This window comes from Echeneis naucrates, chromosome 22 (genome assembly GCF_900963305.1).
Source record: "Echeneis naucrates chromosome 22, fEcheNa1.1, whole genome shotgun sequence".
Lineage (NCBI taxonomy): Eukaryota > Metazoa > Chordata > Actinopteri > Carangiformes > Echeneidae > Echeneis > Echeneis naucrates.
Genome location: NC_042532.1, coordinates 172,054 through 190,546, shown reverse-complemented (window position 1 = coordinate 190,546; position 18,493 = coordinate 172,054). Strand labels below are relative to the sequence as shown.

General features: G+C 41.0%; 2 protein-coding genes across 7 annotated transcripts in view; one reads left to right on the top strand and one right to left on the bottom strand.

Moving 5' to 3' along the window:
- The first annotated feature begins 55 nt into the window (after positions 1–55).
- On the top strand, positions 56–6,356 carry lamtor3 (late endosomal/lysosomal adaptor, MAPK and MTOR activator 3). Of its 5 annotated transcripts, none has more exons than XM_029494537.1 (7): positions 56–140; positions 363–397; positions 790–824; positions 933–991; positions 5,349–5,413; positions 5,593–5,656; positions 6,034–6,356. In XM_029494537.1, exons 2-7 carry the CDS (start codon positions 389–391, stop codon positions 6,105–6,107), a joined length of 306 nt encoding a protein of 101 aa, XP_029350397.1. In that variant the 5' UTR covers positions 56–140; positions 363–388; the 3' UTR covers positions 6,108–6,356. The 5 variants fall into 5 exon arrangements, with proteins under 5 accessions (XP_029350397.1, XP_029350394.1, XP_029350398.1 ...); XM_029494534.1 differs by having other exon boundaries at positions 59–140; positions 5,280–5,413; XM_029494538.1 differs by having other exon boundaries at positions 61–144.
- Positions 1,227–18,493, bottom strand: part of dapp1 (dual adaptor of phosphotyrosine and 3-phosphoinositides) — a 31,290-nt gene continuing 14,023 nt past the window's right edge. Inside the window, exons 8-10 of one of the 2 annotated variants that reach the window (XR_003840385.1) lie at positions 8,464–8,551; positions 7,407–7,546; positions 1,227–2,060 (exon numbers count right to left, since the gene is read on the bottom strand). Coding sequence is in view for 1 of the 2 variants with exons in the window: in XM_029494530.1 (XP_029350390.1) it covers positions 7,523–7,546; positions 8,464–8,551 (112 nt within the window). In the remaining variant the exon portion in view is untranslated. Of the gene's footprint in view, positions 2,061–6,865; positions 7,547–8,463; positions 8,552–18,493 lie in introns of those variants that run through there. The other variant, XM_029494530.1, reaches the window with a different exon arrangement.

Genomic DNA, 18,493 nt, shown 5'->3' with positions numbered 1-18,493 from the left:
GCATGCCTGCAACATCACGCCCAACATCACGCATGCGTGTAGGCGTCACACGCATGCGGAAGATTCTCAGGAGCCGGAAACAAAACAAGTTCTCATGTGATTTCAGCCTTTATGTGTACTTGAAGTGGTGAAGATTCAGGGTAGGTATGTTGAGCTGTTCACGGCCCTGGCCTGTTCTTATTTGTCTATTGATCTTATTCACATCACGCTGAAGACGTCAGTGACTGAATTGAAATGGACTCAAACCACTTTTCTTGTTATTTGGCTAACGTGTTAGTAGTCTCAGATTTAATTTGAACGAATCCACATTATTAACAGTCTGTCGATGAAAAGGTTTAATGGCGCCCGTTAATTCCTTACAGCTGCCCACGGTCCGTCGAAACACGACATGGCAGATGTAAGTAAGGTCTCCGCTCCTCCTTATAGAATGTTAGCTTGTTTTACTCTGCTCTTCTATTTGGAAGAGCAAATTTTCACGTGTGTAACTTTTAACGGCGAAACTAAATGTGTGTTGTACACGATGTCAGTAACATTAAGGTTTAGGAGGCTGTTTAAGATAGATGGAATTTCATGCTTGCTATATCAAAGATATTTTAAGAATGGGAATTTCCTCCCTGTGGAACAAAGCCAGAATTGTGAATCTGAATTCACCAAAACCACATGATCACATGTTTGGACGTTTAGACATTCACTTAGTGAACAAAGCTGCAGTTTAGTTATCTGAAGTTGTGTCTTCTGTAGAGGCTGTACTAATTGAATCATTGTTATCTGACATATTTGTCCTTACAGGACATGAAGAGATATCTGTACAAACAGCTGCAAAGGTGAGTATGACAAAGGTCATGGGACATTAAAAATGTGTCCATGTCACAGTGAAAATACCAAATTTTGTAGTATTTCATCAGCAAATCCTTTTGTCTTCTCTTCCTCAGTGTTGAAGGTCTTCATGCTATTGTAGTAACAGACAGAGATGGAGTCCCAGTTATCAAAGGTGAGAAACCAGCTTTGGGCTCTAGAATGACATTGAATGACATCTGAAAATGCAGTTATGACCTAAAATATTGGCAGCCTTGCACTTCTGTCAGGTAATGCACAATTTCTCCCCTCAAAAATCCACACAAAACTCCAAAAATGGACTGGACAAAATTATTAGCACCCTTACCCATATTTGGTAGCACTGTGTGAGATCACTCCACAGACGTTTTTCATATTTTCCTTTTTATTTGACATTGCATAATAAATACACAACAAAATGTATGATTGCTACTCATGTTGCTGGGTGCTTAAAAATACACGCCAACGTAAACATCATTATCACACACATGAAGTATTAATAAATAATTAAATTTAAGAAAAGTGTTCAAAAGGTATTGCAGATGAGAGATAAGTGATATTGCATATGGTGAAATTGCAATTTGCACTTGAGGTCAACTAGATCAATGTTTTATTGTTTGTTCAGAGTATTGCTTTGGGGAAAAAAAGCTGTGTTTGAGTCTGTTTGTCTGGGTTTTGAGCGACCTGTAGTGCTTTCCAGAGGGCAGAAGGGCAAACAAGTTGTGGCCTGGTTGGTAACAGTTACTGATCATTGCTGAGGCTCTGCTGAAGTAGCATGCGGTGGCAATCTGTTACAGGGATGAAAGTGGGCTGCCCATAAACTTTTCTGTGGTGTCTATCACCCCTGCAGGGCCTTCTTGTCTGCTGCAAAACAGGCAGCATTCCACATCATGCCATAGGCCAGGCACACGTTTGATGGATGATAGATTAAAAGGTCACTAATACCTGTTCACTCATGTGATTGCTTTTCAGCAGTTGCAGAAAGTGTAGATGTTGGTGGGCCTTTTTCACATTGAATGAATTGTTCACAGAGCAGGTAAGGGTGTCAGAAATGTGGATGCCAAGGAATTTGAAGGTTTGGACCCTCTCCATGCATTCACCTTGTATAGAAAGAGTGGTGGGAGGTTGGTTTTGTGCTTCCTCAAATCAATGATCAGTTCTTTCTTTGGCCTTCATCTTCCCCATGGACCATATTACACCAGTCCTCAGATCACTTCACTGGCTTCCTGTGAGTCAGAGAATAGAAGTCTTACTGTTGGTTTACAAAGCATTAAATGGTCGAGGACTAACATTTATTCTAGACTTAAGATAATATTTATTGATCCCCATGGGGAAATTCAAATGTCACATCAGTACAAGGCAAGCGAACAGGTTAAAAATAAAGAAATTAAATAGGACGCAGAGGACAGGCAACAAAATGAGACAGAGACAACAATAAAATAAAAACTGCGACAAGACCACTTAAAACCATATGCAGTATCAAAAACCCCTCAGGTCACAAGGGACGGGTCTACTGTGTGTTTCCAGAATCAGAACCAAACAAAGTGAAGCAGCTTTCAGTTATTATGCTCTTCACCTGTGGAACAACCTCCCTGCGCACCTGAGGTCTGCACCAACTGTTCATTCATTTAAATCAGGCTTGAAAATGTTATTATTTGCTGCAGCTTTTACTTAGGAAAATACAGCAGTTAGAATGATTAAAATCATTAAAGTGATATATTGAATCTGTCTATAACATTTTTTAAATAATTCCAATTCATAGTATATTTTATAGATTTTTTTTTTTTCTTTCATCTTTGAAATGTATTTTCTATTTATGATTTTAATGTCACCTTGTGCTTCTGTAAAGCACTTTGAATGTCAAGATGGAGGTTGTTGGGTTGTTGGGTTGTTGGTAGACAGGTGAACAATCATGGGTGTACAGTGAATAGTGTCTTGCTCAACACACAGCCCTGTGGGGAGCCACTGCTGAGTGTGATGGTGGAGGAGAGTCCGGGGGAAACTAGTTTGGAGATGTATAGCGCTAGTTTCCGAAAATACTTGAAAATTATTGGTGAGAGAGCACCTGGCCTGAAGTGAGGTAGGGGCATTGCTCCATAGACATGCTTGATGTTAGAGCACACCCGGTCGAGTGTATTACTACCCATTGTGGCACATTTTACATGTTGTGTGTAATTTTGTAAAACTGTTCTTAAGCATGCTTGATTAAAATCTACAGCAATGATGTGAACATCCTCTGGATAAGCTTGCTGCTGCTTGTTGATAGTGCTGTTCAGTGCAGCTATAGCTGTGGTTGCATTAGCTTTCGGATGAATATATACAGCTGTAGTAATTACTATTGTAAACTCCCTGGGCCAATAAAAGGGTCAGAACATAACAGTAGAGCCTCCAAATCAGGGGAACAATGTCTGTAACTGATCCTACTGTTATTACTGTATCCCTGGTTCCTCTCTCTGTGCTGCCTGTGTCTCCTCACATACCCGACAACAATGAAGGGTAAGCCCAGTGGTCTGGAGATGTTGATGGTCAGCTATAATCACAGTTCTCTGTTGCAATCCAATATATAGCTGTTCTTGTCGGCTGTACAAACTTGCTGCATTCAAAAGAAATCGACATGATAATTGCAATGATTTCTTTTTTTTTTTTTTTTTTTTTTTTTATTCCCGTACATTTGCTTACAGAATTTTGATGTTTGTTCCTCCCAAACCCATCCAGACATTTATATGGAACATTCCTACCTTCTTTTCTATTTGAAGTGATGCCTATTGAACAAGTGCAGCACCATGACCAATCCTACTGGTAAATGCGGAAAATACTGTCCTGGTTTTCCCCAACAATCCAACGACTCGTGACTCGAGTCACACTTAAGTCGCACATTTCAGAGACTTCAGACTCGACACAGACTCGTGTTTTGGGACTCGTGAACAATCATTGTGTTTAATGTAGTAACATTGAGGAAACTTTTAACCTTTTTATCACGGTAATAACCATATTATACCATATCAGGCACACGCCTCACACACTCGTACCTCAGATGAGGTACGAGTGTGTGAGGCGTGTGAACTATGGCGACTGGCTCACCTGCAGCTGCTTCTGTAGCATTACCCTTTGTAATTACTTTTGGTTATAAAAACTTAAAAAAAGTTGGCATCAACAAAAGTGCAGACTTCAAAGTCTCGGGCACCGAAATTAAGGACGCTGGATCAACTACTTCAAATTTTATCAGGCACCTGGAAGTTACAGGTTAATTGTTGACCATGTAACGTTAATGTTACAGGTTTATCATGTTACCATTACACTGGCTCATTACAACTAGAATGTTGTAGATGTAATTACGCTACACCTTGATTTAGCAAACAGGGCATGTCTCAGCCTTGTGGAAGCTTATTTGGTGTCTCATGTCTGCTGTTAAATAGTATATTAGGGTGCATCTCAATAAATAAGAATATCATCAAGAAAGTTATTTATTTCAGTAATTCAATTAAAGAAAACCTATAGAATAATAATTATTCCAATTGTATAGATTAATTACAACAGACTGTGTTTGAAGTGTTTTTCTTTTCATTTTGATGGTTATAACTTGGAGTTAATGAAAACCCAAAACTCAGTATCTCAGATTTCAATTTTAATATTAATTATTTATGTGATTTATATGCACCTTTCAAGAAACTCAAGGACACTGCGATGAATAAAGAACAATATATAGAAGAAACAATGGAGAGTGTAATAACAGTTAGTGAGTGAGCAATCTTAAAAATGTGAGTTTTGAGTTTGGATTTGAAGCTGTGGGAAGCAAGACTAGAAACACTCAGAGGTAGTTTTGAGATAATTTGTATGTAGCTGAGTGGCAATTTTTTGCAAAAATGAAATGAATGGTGAATTAAAGATGAGGCTGAGACTGTTTTAGTTATTGGGATCTGAACCAGGTTTTTTCCGTACTGGAGTGACTGCTGCTGAGTGATGGAAACGATCCCAACAAGAACATGTGACATTCCTTCTTATACCTAAGACAGGCAATGTGTGTGTGTGTTGTGTGGATAGTCTTCAGCCTTATCTTGAAATTCGACCATGGTGGCTATGTAACTGTGTGTGCGTGTGTGCGTGTGCGTGTGCGTGTGTGTGTGTGTGGAGGGGGGTCTGTAGTTCTCTTCCCTGGCACCCAGATATCTTCTGCTTATTGTTTTGACTTGTTTGTTCATGTGTCAATATGAGAGGTCTCCAAGACCTGCTATGGCCCAAAGACAAGGCCTCTGGACCCTGTTCTTCCCCCACACCCTGAAAATATAGTATATGTGAAATTAATCCGTAAGAGTTTCAGTTTTTTAATTGAATTACTGACATAAAGCAGCTTGTTAATTGAGATGCATCTGTATTGTCATACAATGGGAGGAGCAGATGTACACTTTATTCATTGTTATTCTAACATTGCTATTGTGTAACTGCAGTTGCCAATGACAATGCTCCAGTCCATGCTCTGAGACCCGGCTTCCTGTCCACGTTTGCTTTGGCCACAGATCAGGGGAGTAAGCTGGGGCTGTCTAAGAACAAGAGCATCATCTGCTACTACAACACCTACCAGGTCAGACACCTGCTATGCAGTAATGATAATATAAACGGTGGCCTGTAATGATATTTCACACTTTCCTGCTTGTTCATAAGACTCAAACTAGACTGAAATAGTTATAAAGGTATTGAGGGAAACCTAGAACACATTCTTAAATTTGTGGTCTTCTTTTCTTGTGTCTTTATGTTAAATAGATAATCCAGTTCAACCGGTTGCCCCTGGTTATCAGCTTTATCGCCAGTAGCAGTGCCAACACAGGTAAAAATTCTGGATTCATGATTGTTCAGCTCTGTTTCATGGCCGCACTATGCAGCAGAGAAACAAAAACAATGTCAGTAGGTACAGAATCATAAAAATCCACCATGTTAACTTTTTGGAAAATTCCAGCACATAAATATGTTATTTAAAAGTAGAGGTCTGAATAGGCAACAGAACCCTAAATATTCTCCTCTGGGATTAAGATTATCCTCAAATCAAATTCATTTATAAACATTGAATCATCAAACATCAAAGTTACTTCAAGGCACTTTACATATAGACCAGGTCGAGACCAAATTCGTTCTAGAATTATCTTGAGGTCTAAACTTGCCTCTTGTGGCCAAGGTGCGATGGTAGTACACTGTGTATTTTTGTAGGCATCATCATGAGTCTGGAGAAGGAGCTGGCTCCACTAATAGAAGAATTGAGGCAGGTGGTGGAGGTGACTTAAGCAGCAACAGAACACCCTAACCCTAGGGTCTGGACCATGTCCTGCTTTCCGCCTCTTCATTTCTAGTGGTGTGTTCAAGCCCTGTGGGAAAGCCTGTCAGTTGAACGTGGTGCCTGGATGTGTTCACAACAATGTTGACTTTTACACTTTTTGACTTCACTATACTTTCTGCTGTGAAGGGGCTCTTCACTGTTTCTCATCTACACTGCTGAAGCTTGTCTAAATAAATATTTAATTTGAGAACCTACAGTGGTCTCCAAGTCATAATTTTAAGGTGAAATGTATTTATTTTATCATTGAATTGTAGTTGTTCTCCACCCAATTGACCCTCTGTGTCTGGGGCCTTCATGATAGTTGATGTTCCTCACTTTGATTAGGGTAACTTTTCAAAGCCGGGGACTAGCTCCTTAAACCTCATCACTTGGTAACTCAGTAAAATGGTGTTTCATTCCCATACCACAGTATTTAAATATAAACAGTGTTTCTTGGTACATGAGTAAATCAAGACTTCTCAGTTATTAAGTCCTTTAAATAACAGTTTTTGTTAAATACCAGAGGAATAACTGTTATATGTAAGAGGACAGTTGACCATTCAGACTGACTGACAGGACTTGTCTTAAAGCAGATCTTTCATTCATTTGGCCTGCTTTGACAAATGGAAGAGGCTGAGATTATATTCCTTTACATATCATTTATATACAACTCAAACTGAACTCAGTCAAAAAAAAAAAAACATAATACTGTCTGTGTGTTCAGGTTTGACTGAAGACTAACACTGTTGATGTCTGGTGGGAGGCTAAGTATTGGACTTTATTAGTACATGGATTCTGTCTGTTGTCCATTTAGAAACCAGAGAGGAAAGTAAAGCAGTGTTTAATATCAGTGATCCACTGATAGATGAAGTCATAATTACTGCATTTATGAGTATAAAAAAATGCACAACAAACAACATCCCTTGCTGTGGCACACAACAGTTTTGCTGTTCACAGAGAGAAAGGCTTTGAACTTTTATTGGGTGAGGGAAAAAAAAAAAAAAATATATATATATATATAAATAAGAGCACAAACAATGCTTGCCTGGCAAAAGACAGATGTTTCTATTTATCTGATATGATTAACTTCAGAGAGCAGACTACTGATCAATAGATTGTTTTATTCTCTCAACAAAACAACTGACTCATATCTGAAAACAGGGAACATCTTCATGGGTTTAAACAGGGAATAATAGGCTTGTGGTTTAAAACGGGGAACAATTAGCTCATGAGCCACGAGGTGGAAGCTCATTTTAAAACCTCTTACCCAAGTCGTTTTGTTATAGTTGGTACATACGAAGAATAAGTCCCACTCCAATTCACTCCATTGTTCATCCAGGTGCTATGTCATTCATATGGGTGGGGCTTCTTTCAAGCACTGGCTCATTTATTTTTCCTTATCTGGGACTGGAGACAGAGTTCAAATCAAATCAAATCTAATTAAATAGTGCCAAATCATAAAATAGTCACACCAAGACACTTTACATAAAGAGTAGGTGTAGCTCAAACTCTGTAGAATTATTTAAAGAGACCTAACAAGTAAACTTTATCAGTTGTGAGTCAAGCTTTCTACTTCCTTCAAAACATCACACTTATACCAATTTATCAAAGCCCATTTTGTTAAAATCCTAAGTAGTTTATTAATAAACTATTTTGGCTGACTCATCATCATCATCTACTTGATGAACTAATGTTTAGCTTCATCTTTTACACTCATGAGAGCATGTAGCTCGATGAAAGCAGACAAGGAAGTGTTCACTATGGAGCGGTCTGGTGCTTAAAGACTAAACAATGCTGTGATTGCACTAAAAAACTTAAGTTTTAAGTCTCTTGTTTCTGACTTGTTTTACACAGTGTCAGTCTGACCCGACTCAGTCCTCCACACAGTTTTTAGTCTAGACCATGGTCTCACATTCTGATGCATACAGTAAAACTGACCCAGAATACAACAGCCTGTGGGGTCACGCTGCAGCTCATGGACCTCAGTGAACTACCCATGGTCTCAAATTTCTACCACAAATTCTATTAAATGACTTGAACCACACTACTTACTCATGCCATCTTTAGAAGTTACCTGAAGAATTTAGCTCTTTCTTCATTTTATCAGATAAAAAAGCCAATTCCTAGTTAAAATGATCATGTTAATGTTCTGTCTCTAAACACTTCCTTTGGGGACCTCTAGGTGAGGAAACATGGTGTTTCCAGTAATAAGGAAGTGGGTTAATGTTACACAAACTTTCAGTCATATTACACACTTTGACTAAAGTAAATTTCTGGTTTTCAAGATGACAGACCCTTTCAGCTACTGATGAAAATAAACTTACCAGTTTCCACCTCAGGAGCTTGATCCACTCATCTGCCTCTACACCTGTTTTCGCACAAAGATAGAACGTCCTCTCAGGAAACACAAGGCTGTGGACAGAGTCAAAGACAGGGAGAAAGATGTGTGTCACAGTGTCATTTCCATTCAGTCTAAAACATGGGCTCTGTTCCCATTTGATGAGTCTACCTGCTGGAGTCAGTATAACAACACTACACAATTGCACACAAGCACACTTTGAACAAACTATATTTTAAGCAGTGGCTGCTCTTCTTAAGGATCAGTCAGAAAATGAACTAGTGGGCATCATGTAGTTTTATTCAATAAAGTTAATGTTTGCAGATCACAGTGGCTGGTTGTGTGGACTGATCTGTATCACAATCAGTTCTCCTCAGACTACTCATGGAGAAAAGGGTTAGCACTTTGCCATATGGTGAGCCTTGGACTGCACTGAATCTTGGGCACAATAAAAATTGGATATCCATGCAACTTTATGTTCATGGGCTATGACACAGTTAGCCAAAGACTAATGATCAATCAGTGTAGAAGAGCAACGACCTTCAAACTTTCTTCCCAGCTGAGTGATGGAGAAACTGGTCATCATGGTGATATTCCTTGACCACATGCCACTGTTTGGTCACAGGGACGCAAGTCAAACATGGCGCCAGGACAAATGTATATGACGCTACAGGTGTTCCAGGTGAACTAGAGACGAGTAAACTCAACACAACATGAGGGATTGCCATGCCAACTAATATCAGAGCATGCAAAACTTCTTAGTAAGTTAGTAACATGACCAGCTGACCTCTGTTTCAGTTCTGCACTAAAAGCTGTGTGTATATGTGTATTTCTACATCACTGTGGGTGTTTTTGAAAGGGATATGCTGAGAAAAAAATTACCCATGAATTCTTAGGGCTGTTAGGGCTATGGAAAAAGGCATTATTAGCATTCGTCCTTACCACCACTATAGTAAGCATTCCCTGTGACCTCAACCTTCATCCTCTGACAGTGACCACAGTAACACAGGTCCTGAGAATGATGCAGTTCCTCTTGGATGGAAGAGGAGGAGAACCAACATCCTCACTGACCAATGGTAGATCTTTTGTATAAGGTAAGTGAGCGTTACTGGTTGAGATCTCTCATTCGAAGCACTTCTTCCTTCCTCTTGTTTACCTCCACAGACTTCCTCTTTTTCACAACAGTCAAACATCAGATTTTGCTGCCATGAGGAAGTAGAGTCCAGAAACACGGTCTAGAGATCTGCTGCTGGTGTTCCTGCCAGGATTACATCCACAGTTGCATATGAATATGCACCGAACAGCAATTCAAAGTATTTGGTCTTCTTAGGGAACCTAGCTGGAGCCTTGCATAGGGCTCCGCTGGGGGAATCCGTGGTACTGCTTCAGTGCGAACACCATGCTCAAACACAATGATGGTCATAATTGTACCCAAGGTAAATGATCGATTTTGTAATCGTATCATCTCACCTGAAACCACATGTTTTTGACGCTCGGGTAAAGAGGAGTAGAGAGAAGGGCAGAGCTGTCAACTGATCACCATGAGTTGGGTGAGGTGGCAGGGAAAACACCTGGACAGACAAGCCCAAACAAGTAGTGCAGGCAAACTGGGAATGTCTGGGGGAGGCCCCTGTCTGAAAAGCCTTCAACTCCCACCTCAGAAGGAATTTTTATCACATCACTGTGAAGGCTGGGGGCATCGAAGCTGAATGGTTGATGTTGAAAGCTTCCATTGTTGAAGCTGCAAAGGCGTCCTGGGGTCTTAGGGTCTTGGGTGCCTCAAGGGGTGGTAACCCTCAGATACCGTGGTGGACGCTGGCCAGGGAAGGTGTCCAGCTGAAAAGTCCTTTAGGGAGATGTTATCCCTGAGGACTCCTGAGGCAATTGTGAGGTACTGGTCCTAGAAAAGCAGCAGCCATGGCTGTAGCAGAAGAAAAATAGCGGGTGTGGGAGGAGTTCGTTGAGGCCATGAATGGCCACAGGGTGTTTCTTGAAGACTGTTCATCACCACAGGAGGAGGAGATAAAGAACTATCGAAGCTGTGTACAGCAAAGTTGGGACACCGTTGACCTAAACTGAGGAGGTGACAGGATGGTGGAAAGAGCACTTTGGGGAACTTTTGATCCCCACTAAACAAGGGGTTGCAGGTTGGTAGCCGTAGGATTGCATTGTTGCCTTTTGCGGATGAAGTGGTCCTTTTTACACCATCAACCTTAGATGTACAGCACTCACTGGATCGGTTCGCAGGTGAGTGTGAAGCTGCAGGAAGAGAATCAGCACTTCTAACTCTGAGGCCATGGTCCTCAGTAGGAAACTGGTGGATTGCCTACTCTTGGTGGGGAATGAGTCCTTTCCCCAAGTGAAGGAGTTCAAATATCTCGGGGTCTTGTTCACAAGTGAGGGAACTCTGGAGTGTGAAATTAACCGGAGAATTGGGGCAGCTGGTGCAGTGCTGCATTCGCTGTACCACACCATTTTCATGAAAAGGGAAAGAAAAAGTTTACGGATACAAGTGGCTGAAACGTGGCTGGGGTCTTTCTTCAAAATAGGGGGAGAAGCTAAGTCATCCAGGACAGAGTCGGAGTGGAGCTACTGCTCCTACGGAGTACAAAGGCAAGGAGCCAATTGAGGTGGTTAGGGCATCTGATATGGATGCCACTGCTGCATCTTCCTAGGGAAGTTCTCCTGGCTCATCCAACTGGGAGGAAGCCTTGAAGCAGACCCAAGACTAGCACCAGAGAGATTATATCTCCTCACTCCCATGTGGGAATAAACTCAGAATAAATTGGCAAATGACGTGCCGATGATTAAGTCAGACACAACAGAGCTCAAAAACACAGTAAGTGCTTTGCAAACTCGGCTTGAAGAGGTGGAAAATCGCATTACTGATGTGGAGGATAACAACGCTAGCATGATTAATGAAAAGAGTGGAGCAACTATGGAGCCGTGTTGATGACCAAGAAAATCAAGGGAGACGTAAAAACATTAAGCTGATTGGAGGGAAAAGAAACTGGAAATACAATGAATGACTACATAAAGAAGATATTCACCGAAGGATTGGGGCTACAGGGAGACGAGTATGAAATTCAGAGGAGTCACAGGAGTTGGGGACCACGGCCAGGTGACAATCATCCACTGCAGGTGATACTGGTTAAATTTCTACACTACACGGCTTGGCGGAAAGTTTTGGCTGTTGTGAAAAAAGAGAGAGGGATACCTGGGAGGACTGCACTCTCTCTATTTACAAAGACATGACCAAGGAGCATTCCAATCTACGAAGACGGTTCACACCAATAATGAAAGCTCTGTGGGATCATCAAGTTAAACACATGCTGGCACACCTGGCAATCCTTTATTATCACAATGGCAGGAGTAAGGCATTTATGTGCGTGGAAGCAGGTATGGATAGCGTCATAAATGAGGGTAAAAGGAGGCAATGCTGTATGCTTTTTGGAAGCAATGAGTAGTGGACAAATCAATATAGTAACATGGAACATTAATGGCTGTAGCACACCAATCAAACGGAAAAAAAAATTACTCACCTATCTTAAATCTAAAAGCATAGATATTGCATATATTCAGGGTTAGGTTATCCCTAACACAATTCAGGGACCAAGATGAAGCTTTAAAAATGAAATGTGATTTGGTCGGTCATGTCTTTCATAATTCTGTTTCAAGTGAGCTGTGTGCTGATCATCCTCATCAATAAGAACCTGAATTTTGCTATATTGAATCAATGTAAAGACTTTCATAGATGCATCTTAGTTGTGGAAGCACTCATTAACGGAGTTAAAGTAGTGCTTTGCAACCTATATGCACCACATAGAGAAAACGCATCCTTTTTCCATGAGGTCAACAAAATATTGGGAGATACAGATGATCAGATTATCTTGGGGGAGACTTAAATCAAACATTAGATGATCATTTGGATTGCAGTATAATTAGAACAAACACATCCCCCAGAGACAGAAGCGCTATAGATACTTTATGGGAAGAACTAGGTCTAATAGATATTTGGAGACTCATAAATCCAAAAGAATGGGAATATACATTTTATTCCCACTCACTCATAGACCCTATTCACGAATAGATCTCATTTTGGTTGCAAGCTCGCTTGTTGACCTAGTAATAGACTGCAATATAGGAATTATAGCAATAAAAGGACCATACGCTGGTCAAGCTACATTTCAATTTACATTCCACTGGGCAATGTAGGGAGGTGGAGGCTAAATACAGGTTTATTGCAGGATGTTTGCTACAAAACTTGGTGAGGGCATCAAGGTATTTTTAGATATTAATTGAGGAACAACAGAAAGATTAGTTACTGTTTGGGAGGCACTCAAGGCATTCATTAGGGGGAAATATAAAGCTCATAGTTCATAGAAGAAAAAGGAAAATAAAGAAAAAGTACAATTGGAAAAAGAAATAGGTAAACTGGAGAAGCACCTATCTGAACAATACAATGAAGAATATTCCAGGAAAATCTGTCACTGTTGAGGTTCCAAACAAACAAACATGAAAATGGTGAAAAAGCTGGACGATTATTGGCAAGACAAGTAAAACACATGGATTCAAATAACACTATTACAGCGATCAGGAAAGATGATAAACTATTTACGTTCTTCCAGAAGGTAGAGTTACCACAACTATCTCCAGAGGAAAGGGATAGTTTGGATGCTCCTATAAGAGAAGCTGCAGTTAAAACTGCAATTAAGAGTATGAAAACTGGGAAGTCACCTGGTATAGATGGCTTCTCAGTGGAATACTATAAAAGATATGTTGATGTACTTGTGCATTTCTCACAGAGGTTTTCCAAGAAGCGTTTTGATATGGCTCACTCACAGAAAGTCTTTGCAAGGCCATTATATCACTGATACCAAAAAAGATAAAGACCCAACGGAACCAGCCAATTATAGACCCATAAGCCTAATAAATGCAGAATGCAAAATATTGTCCAAGACATTAGCACTGAGATTAGATCAGGTCTTACCTAAAATTATTCACAAAGATCAAGTTGGATTCATAAAACATACATCTTCAGCTGATACCATGAGGGGACTGTTACATTTAATCTGGATGAATAGAAATAACCCTCACCCTGTCTCAGCCATATCACTTGATGCTCAAAAAGCATTTGATAGGGTGGAATGGGCCCTTTCAAAATTTGGGTTTGGTGATGTGTTTTATAGGTGGATAAAAGTCTTAAGTCCTAAAGCTGCAGTTTTCACTAATGTGACAATATCTCAGTTTTTCAGTATAACCAGTTCAACGAGACAGGGATGTGGTCCACTATTGTTTAGAATTTTCTTGGAACCTTTTGCCACGTCTATTAGAGCAGAGCCAAGAATAAAATGAGCCATTGGAGGTCGCAGGGAGCATAAATTATTTCTTTATGCTAACGAAATTTTGGTACTAAGTCGGGACCCGGCCAGTTCTATGTCATTTTTACTAGAAACTATTGAAACATTTTCCAAAATTTTATTGAATCAACTGGCACAAATTAGAAGCAATGCCAGTGTGCCAAACTTGTTTGGATGAATAGCTATCCCCTTTTAATTTTAAATGGCTACTAAAAGGGACGAAATATTTAGGGATAGAATTTGATTCAGATATAAGGGAAATCATGACAACTAACATGGAAAAAGTATTAACTAAAATTAAAGCTAATTTGGATAACACAATTATGGTGTAAAGTAAATGCAATAAAAATGGTTTCCTGTCTGTACTGTGTGTGGGTGGCTTACCTTTCCCCAGAGGCTGCTCCCATCCCCCGCCCGTGGCTCTGAGGCTGATTGCACTCACCTGCTGCGGACTTCAGCCCCAGTGCCAGAGTATTATCGCCTCATTTGATTATTTTGGAAAGAGAAACTTATTGTGGTGACTTATCTTGACACTAATCCTCCTGTTCTCTGTTTTTTCCAGTGTCTCTCTCCGTGCCTTACAGCAGCTCCCAGACCAGCACTCTCTCTCACCTTTTTCACTCCACCCTGGACTCCGGACTACCTTTGTTCCAATATTTTGTGTATACTCTGGCCAAAAATTGACCTAGCGGACCCAGACCTAGGTAGTCGCAGGGGATTTCTTTTGCGATATTTATTAGTTTTTGATCAGCAACCCCAACATTAGACTCGTTCCCTAGTTTCGCAGAAGAGCTCTGCCGAGTTTTTGGGCCAGGAGGCGGCTAAATGTTTATTTCTTCTCTCTCTCCCAGGGTTCCCAGTCAGCTGCCAATTTTTTTTTTTTTTCCTCCCCCCTCCTCCTATTGAGTTCCGCATAGCAGCCTCAGAGAGTGGGTGGGGGGAACAGGAGCTAAAAGGGGTTTTTGTTAGAAGCTTATCGGAACAACTCAAAGATGAGTTAGCCTCCCGGGATGAGCCTGCTTCGTTGGAGGATTTGATTTCCTTAGTCATACGCATAGACAATCACCCGAGAGAAAGGCGCAGGGAAAAGAGGTCAGGAGTCACCTTCCTCCCTAGTGTTAAAGCTCCACCTGTAGCTCCAGTCAGATCAGCTCCCCAACCATCCACTCCAGGTCAGCCTGAGACATCTCCAGAGGAACCCATGCAGCTAGGGCAGACACGTCTGCACCCCACAGAGAGCCAACTAGAGTTTGGAGTCAGCCCTGCGGCGTGTTGTGGCTCACCACCCGGTCTCCTGGAGCTCCCACTTCCCTTGGGTTGAACACACGCACAACTCCCTCACCAGCGCGGCCACAGATATGTCTCCTTTCATGTGCTGTTTTGGCTATCAACTCCCCGTTTCCCGACCAGGAGCAATCCGTGGCCACCCCCTCGGTGAGGGAGCACATCAGGTGCTTAAGGGAGGTGTGGAGGACCGCCAGAGCCGCATTCACTCGTACTGCTGAAAGAAATAAGTACATAGTGGACAAGCACCGGACCCTGCCTCTCGACTATCAACCTGGCCAGATGGTGTGGCTCTCATTCCGTGACCTTCCCCTGCAGACTGAGTCACGTAAGCTGTATTGGTCCATTTCCCATCATTAAAATCATTAATCCTGCTACAGTCAAGCTGAAGCTCCCGGGTTTCCTGAATATTTACCCCACTTTCCATGTTTCCCTCCTGAAATCTGTTTCCTCATGTGACCTAAGCCCCCCACCCGATCATTGATAAACATCCAGCCTTCTTGGTTTCCAGTACCTGGTCGACTGGAAAGGTTACAGACCTGAGGAACGCTCATGGATTTCCCGGAAGCTTATCTTAGATGATAAGCTTCTGAAGAATTTTTATGCTGCGCACCCAAAGAAGCCTGGTAGGACGCCAAGAGGTGTCCGTTGGGGTGGGGGTACTGTGGTGGTTCTGGACTCACAGCTTTATTTTGAAAAACTGTCACCGGAGTTCCTTTTCCTATCTGTGCTGTGTGTGGGTGGCTTACCGTTCCCCAGAGGTTGCTCCCATCCCCCGCCTGTGGCTCTGAGGCTGATTGGCACTGAGGCTGAAGTCCACAGCTGTCTTAAAGGCTAGGCGATGTTGATTGGCAACAGGTGAGTGCAGAGTATTATGTTTATGGTATTATTATTATGGTACACAGTTCCTCCTTGCATCATTTGATTATTTTGGAAAGAAACTTATTCCTCCTGTTCTGTTTTTTTTTTTTTCTTCCCCCATTGTCTCCCTGTGTGCCTCAGACCAGCACTCTCTCTCACCTTTGTTGCTCCACCCTGGACTCCAGACTACCTTTGTTCCAACATTTTGTGTCACAATAAAACCTGTTTTACCATTCCACCTGTCTGGCTCCTTTTGGGTCCTTAATCTCCATCTCGTCACAACTTCTCTACATAGATGGATGACCTGGTGAATAGTCTGTTCAAATCATGATCCTGTCATTCCTCTTCAAAAGAAAATAATGAAACAGAGCAGGCTGGCACCTTGGTATAGCCCTCAAATTCTTGCCGTGAAAAAAATTAAAGGAAATACAGTCCTATAATGCTGATGAATTCTACTTAGCTTGGAAAGAAAGCTTAAAACATAAAATGGTTCTTCCCAATGGCAGAAGCTCCTACTATTCAGCATTGATTAGAAGAACACAAGAATAATCCCAAGTTTTGTTTTTTTTTTTTTACTGTGGCCAGGCTGACAGAGACTCATAGCTCAGTGGAAACATTGATTCCTTTAGCTCTTAGAAGCGATGATTTTATGGGCTTTTTTAATAATAAAATCATAACAATCAGAGCCAAAATTCTAAAGTTTTAACCCACAATGCAGTAGCTTCTCTATTTGGGATCTTTTTCATCTTTAACTCTCTCCAAGCCAGTTTCCATAGTCTCATCATTTAAACCATCAACTACGATAACGACCAATGCCTAAACATGTTTTTCCACAAATTAACATGTATATTCTCATTGTGATCAATGCAATTTTATCTTTAGGTTATGTACCATAGCCTTTCAACATTGATGTTATTAAACCTTTCAAAAGAATTGATCTTGATCCAGATGTTCTGGCTAATTATAGACCCATATCTAACCTCCCTTTCATTTCCAAAATTCTTGAAAAATCAGTTGCAAGCCAATTATGTGAGCATCGGCATAGGAATGGCTTGTTTGAAAAGTTTCAGTCAGGTTTTAGAGTAAATGAGAGCACAGAAACAGCGCTGTTAAAAGTTACCAACGACATTCTAATGGCTTCAGAAACCCGATTGGCCTCGATACTTGCCCTGCTATACCTAATTGCTGCTTATGACATCATTGACCATAATATTCCATAATATCAAAAAGGCTGAAATATATAAAACTGGGACCAAAGGAGCCACATTAAACTGGTTTAAATCACACTTATCAGACAAATATCACTTTGTTCTTGTTAACAATGACTCCTCCTCACGCACTTTAGTAAATTATGGAGTTCCACGGGGTTCTGTCCTGGGACCAATCCTCTTCACCTGATATATGTTTCCCATAGTCAACATTATCTGGAAGCAAAGCATCAATTTTCACTGTTATGCAAATGATATTCAGTTATACAGATGAAGACGAATGAAACAAATCAGCTAATCAGATTTCAGGCAATGTTTTACAGACATAAAGATCTTGATGACCTGCAACATTTTACTTCTGCATGCTGTCAAAACTCAAATCATTGTAGGACACCTATGCACACCTTCTTTCACCTACGCAATATTGCAAAGATCAGAAATATCATGTCTCAAGCGGATGCAGAAAAAAATAGTCCATGCCTTTGTTACCTCTAGACTAGACTATTGTAATCTTTACGATCAGTATGTCCCAATAATCCTCTAAAAATCCTTCAGTTGATTTAGAATGCTGCTGCACAAATATTGGCAGGAATTAGAAAAAGAGACCACATTTCTCATTCTTTTCATTGGTTCCCAGTAAATTTCAAAATAGAGTTCAATATGTAGGCCACTCCACTCTCTAGATGGAGGTACCTAGAGTCTCCAAGAGTAAATTTGGAGGCAGATCTTTTAGTTATCAGGCTCCTCTCCTATGGAACCATTTCCAGTGTCAGTCTGGGGGACGGACACCTTAGAAATTTTCAATTGCCCCTCCCTCCCCACATACGCTGACAATAAACATGCTTCATAGAAATCTCCATTTTTCGCGTATGTACTGCATTCATTAACCATTTTCTCCCAAAGTCTCTGTCTCTCCCAGTCTCTCTCCCTGTCCTTATTCTGCAGGTGGTGAATCGCCATCCCATGTTCCTGCAACACCTGCTGCTCCCTTATCCTCACGAATTCCATGCTACAGCATAATCTCCATAAACTTCATGCAGCATCATGTTCCTGCCTACACCTGTTATGAATATCCCCCTCTCCTGCTCTCATTCTCACCCTACGCAACCCCCTTCCTCAATTTTTACTTGCCACTGTCACCAAGTGCTTGCTCATTGGGGAAGTAAGCTAATGTGATGAGTGTAACGACCAACAGCAATTTTGGTTGTGTTACTCCATTAATCCCTGAGGCAGTGAATACAAACCAGTGTGACAAAAAGCATCAAAAGTACTGGGTTTGGTCATACCTTTCGAATCATGGTCT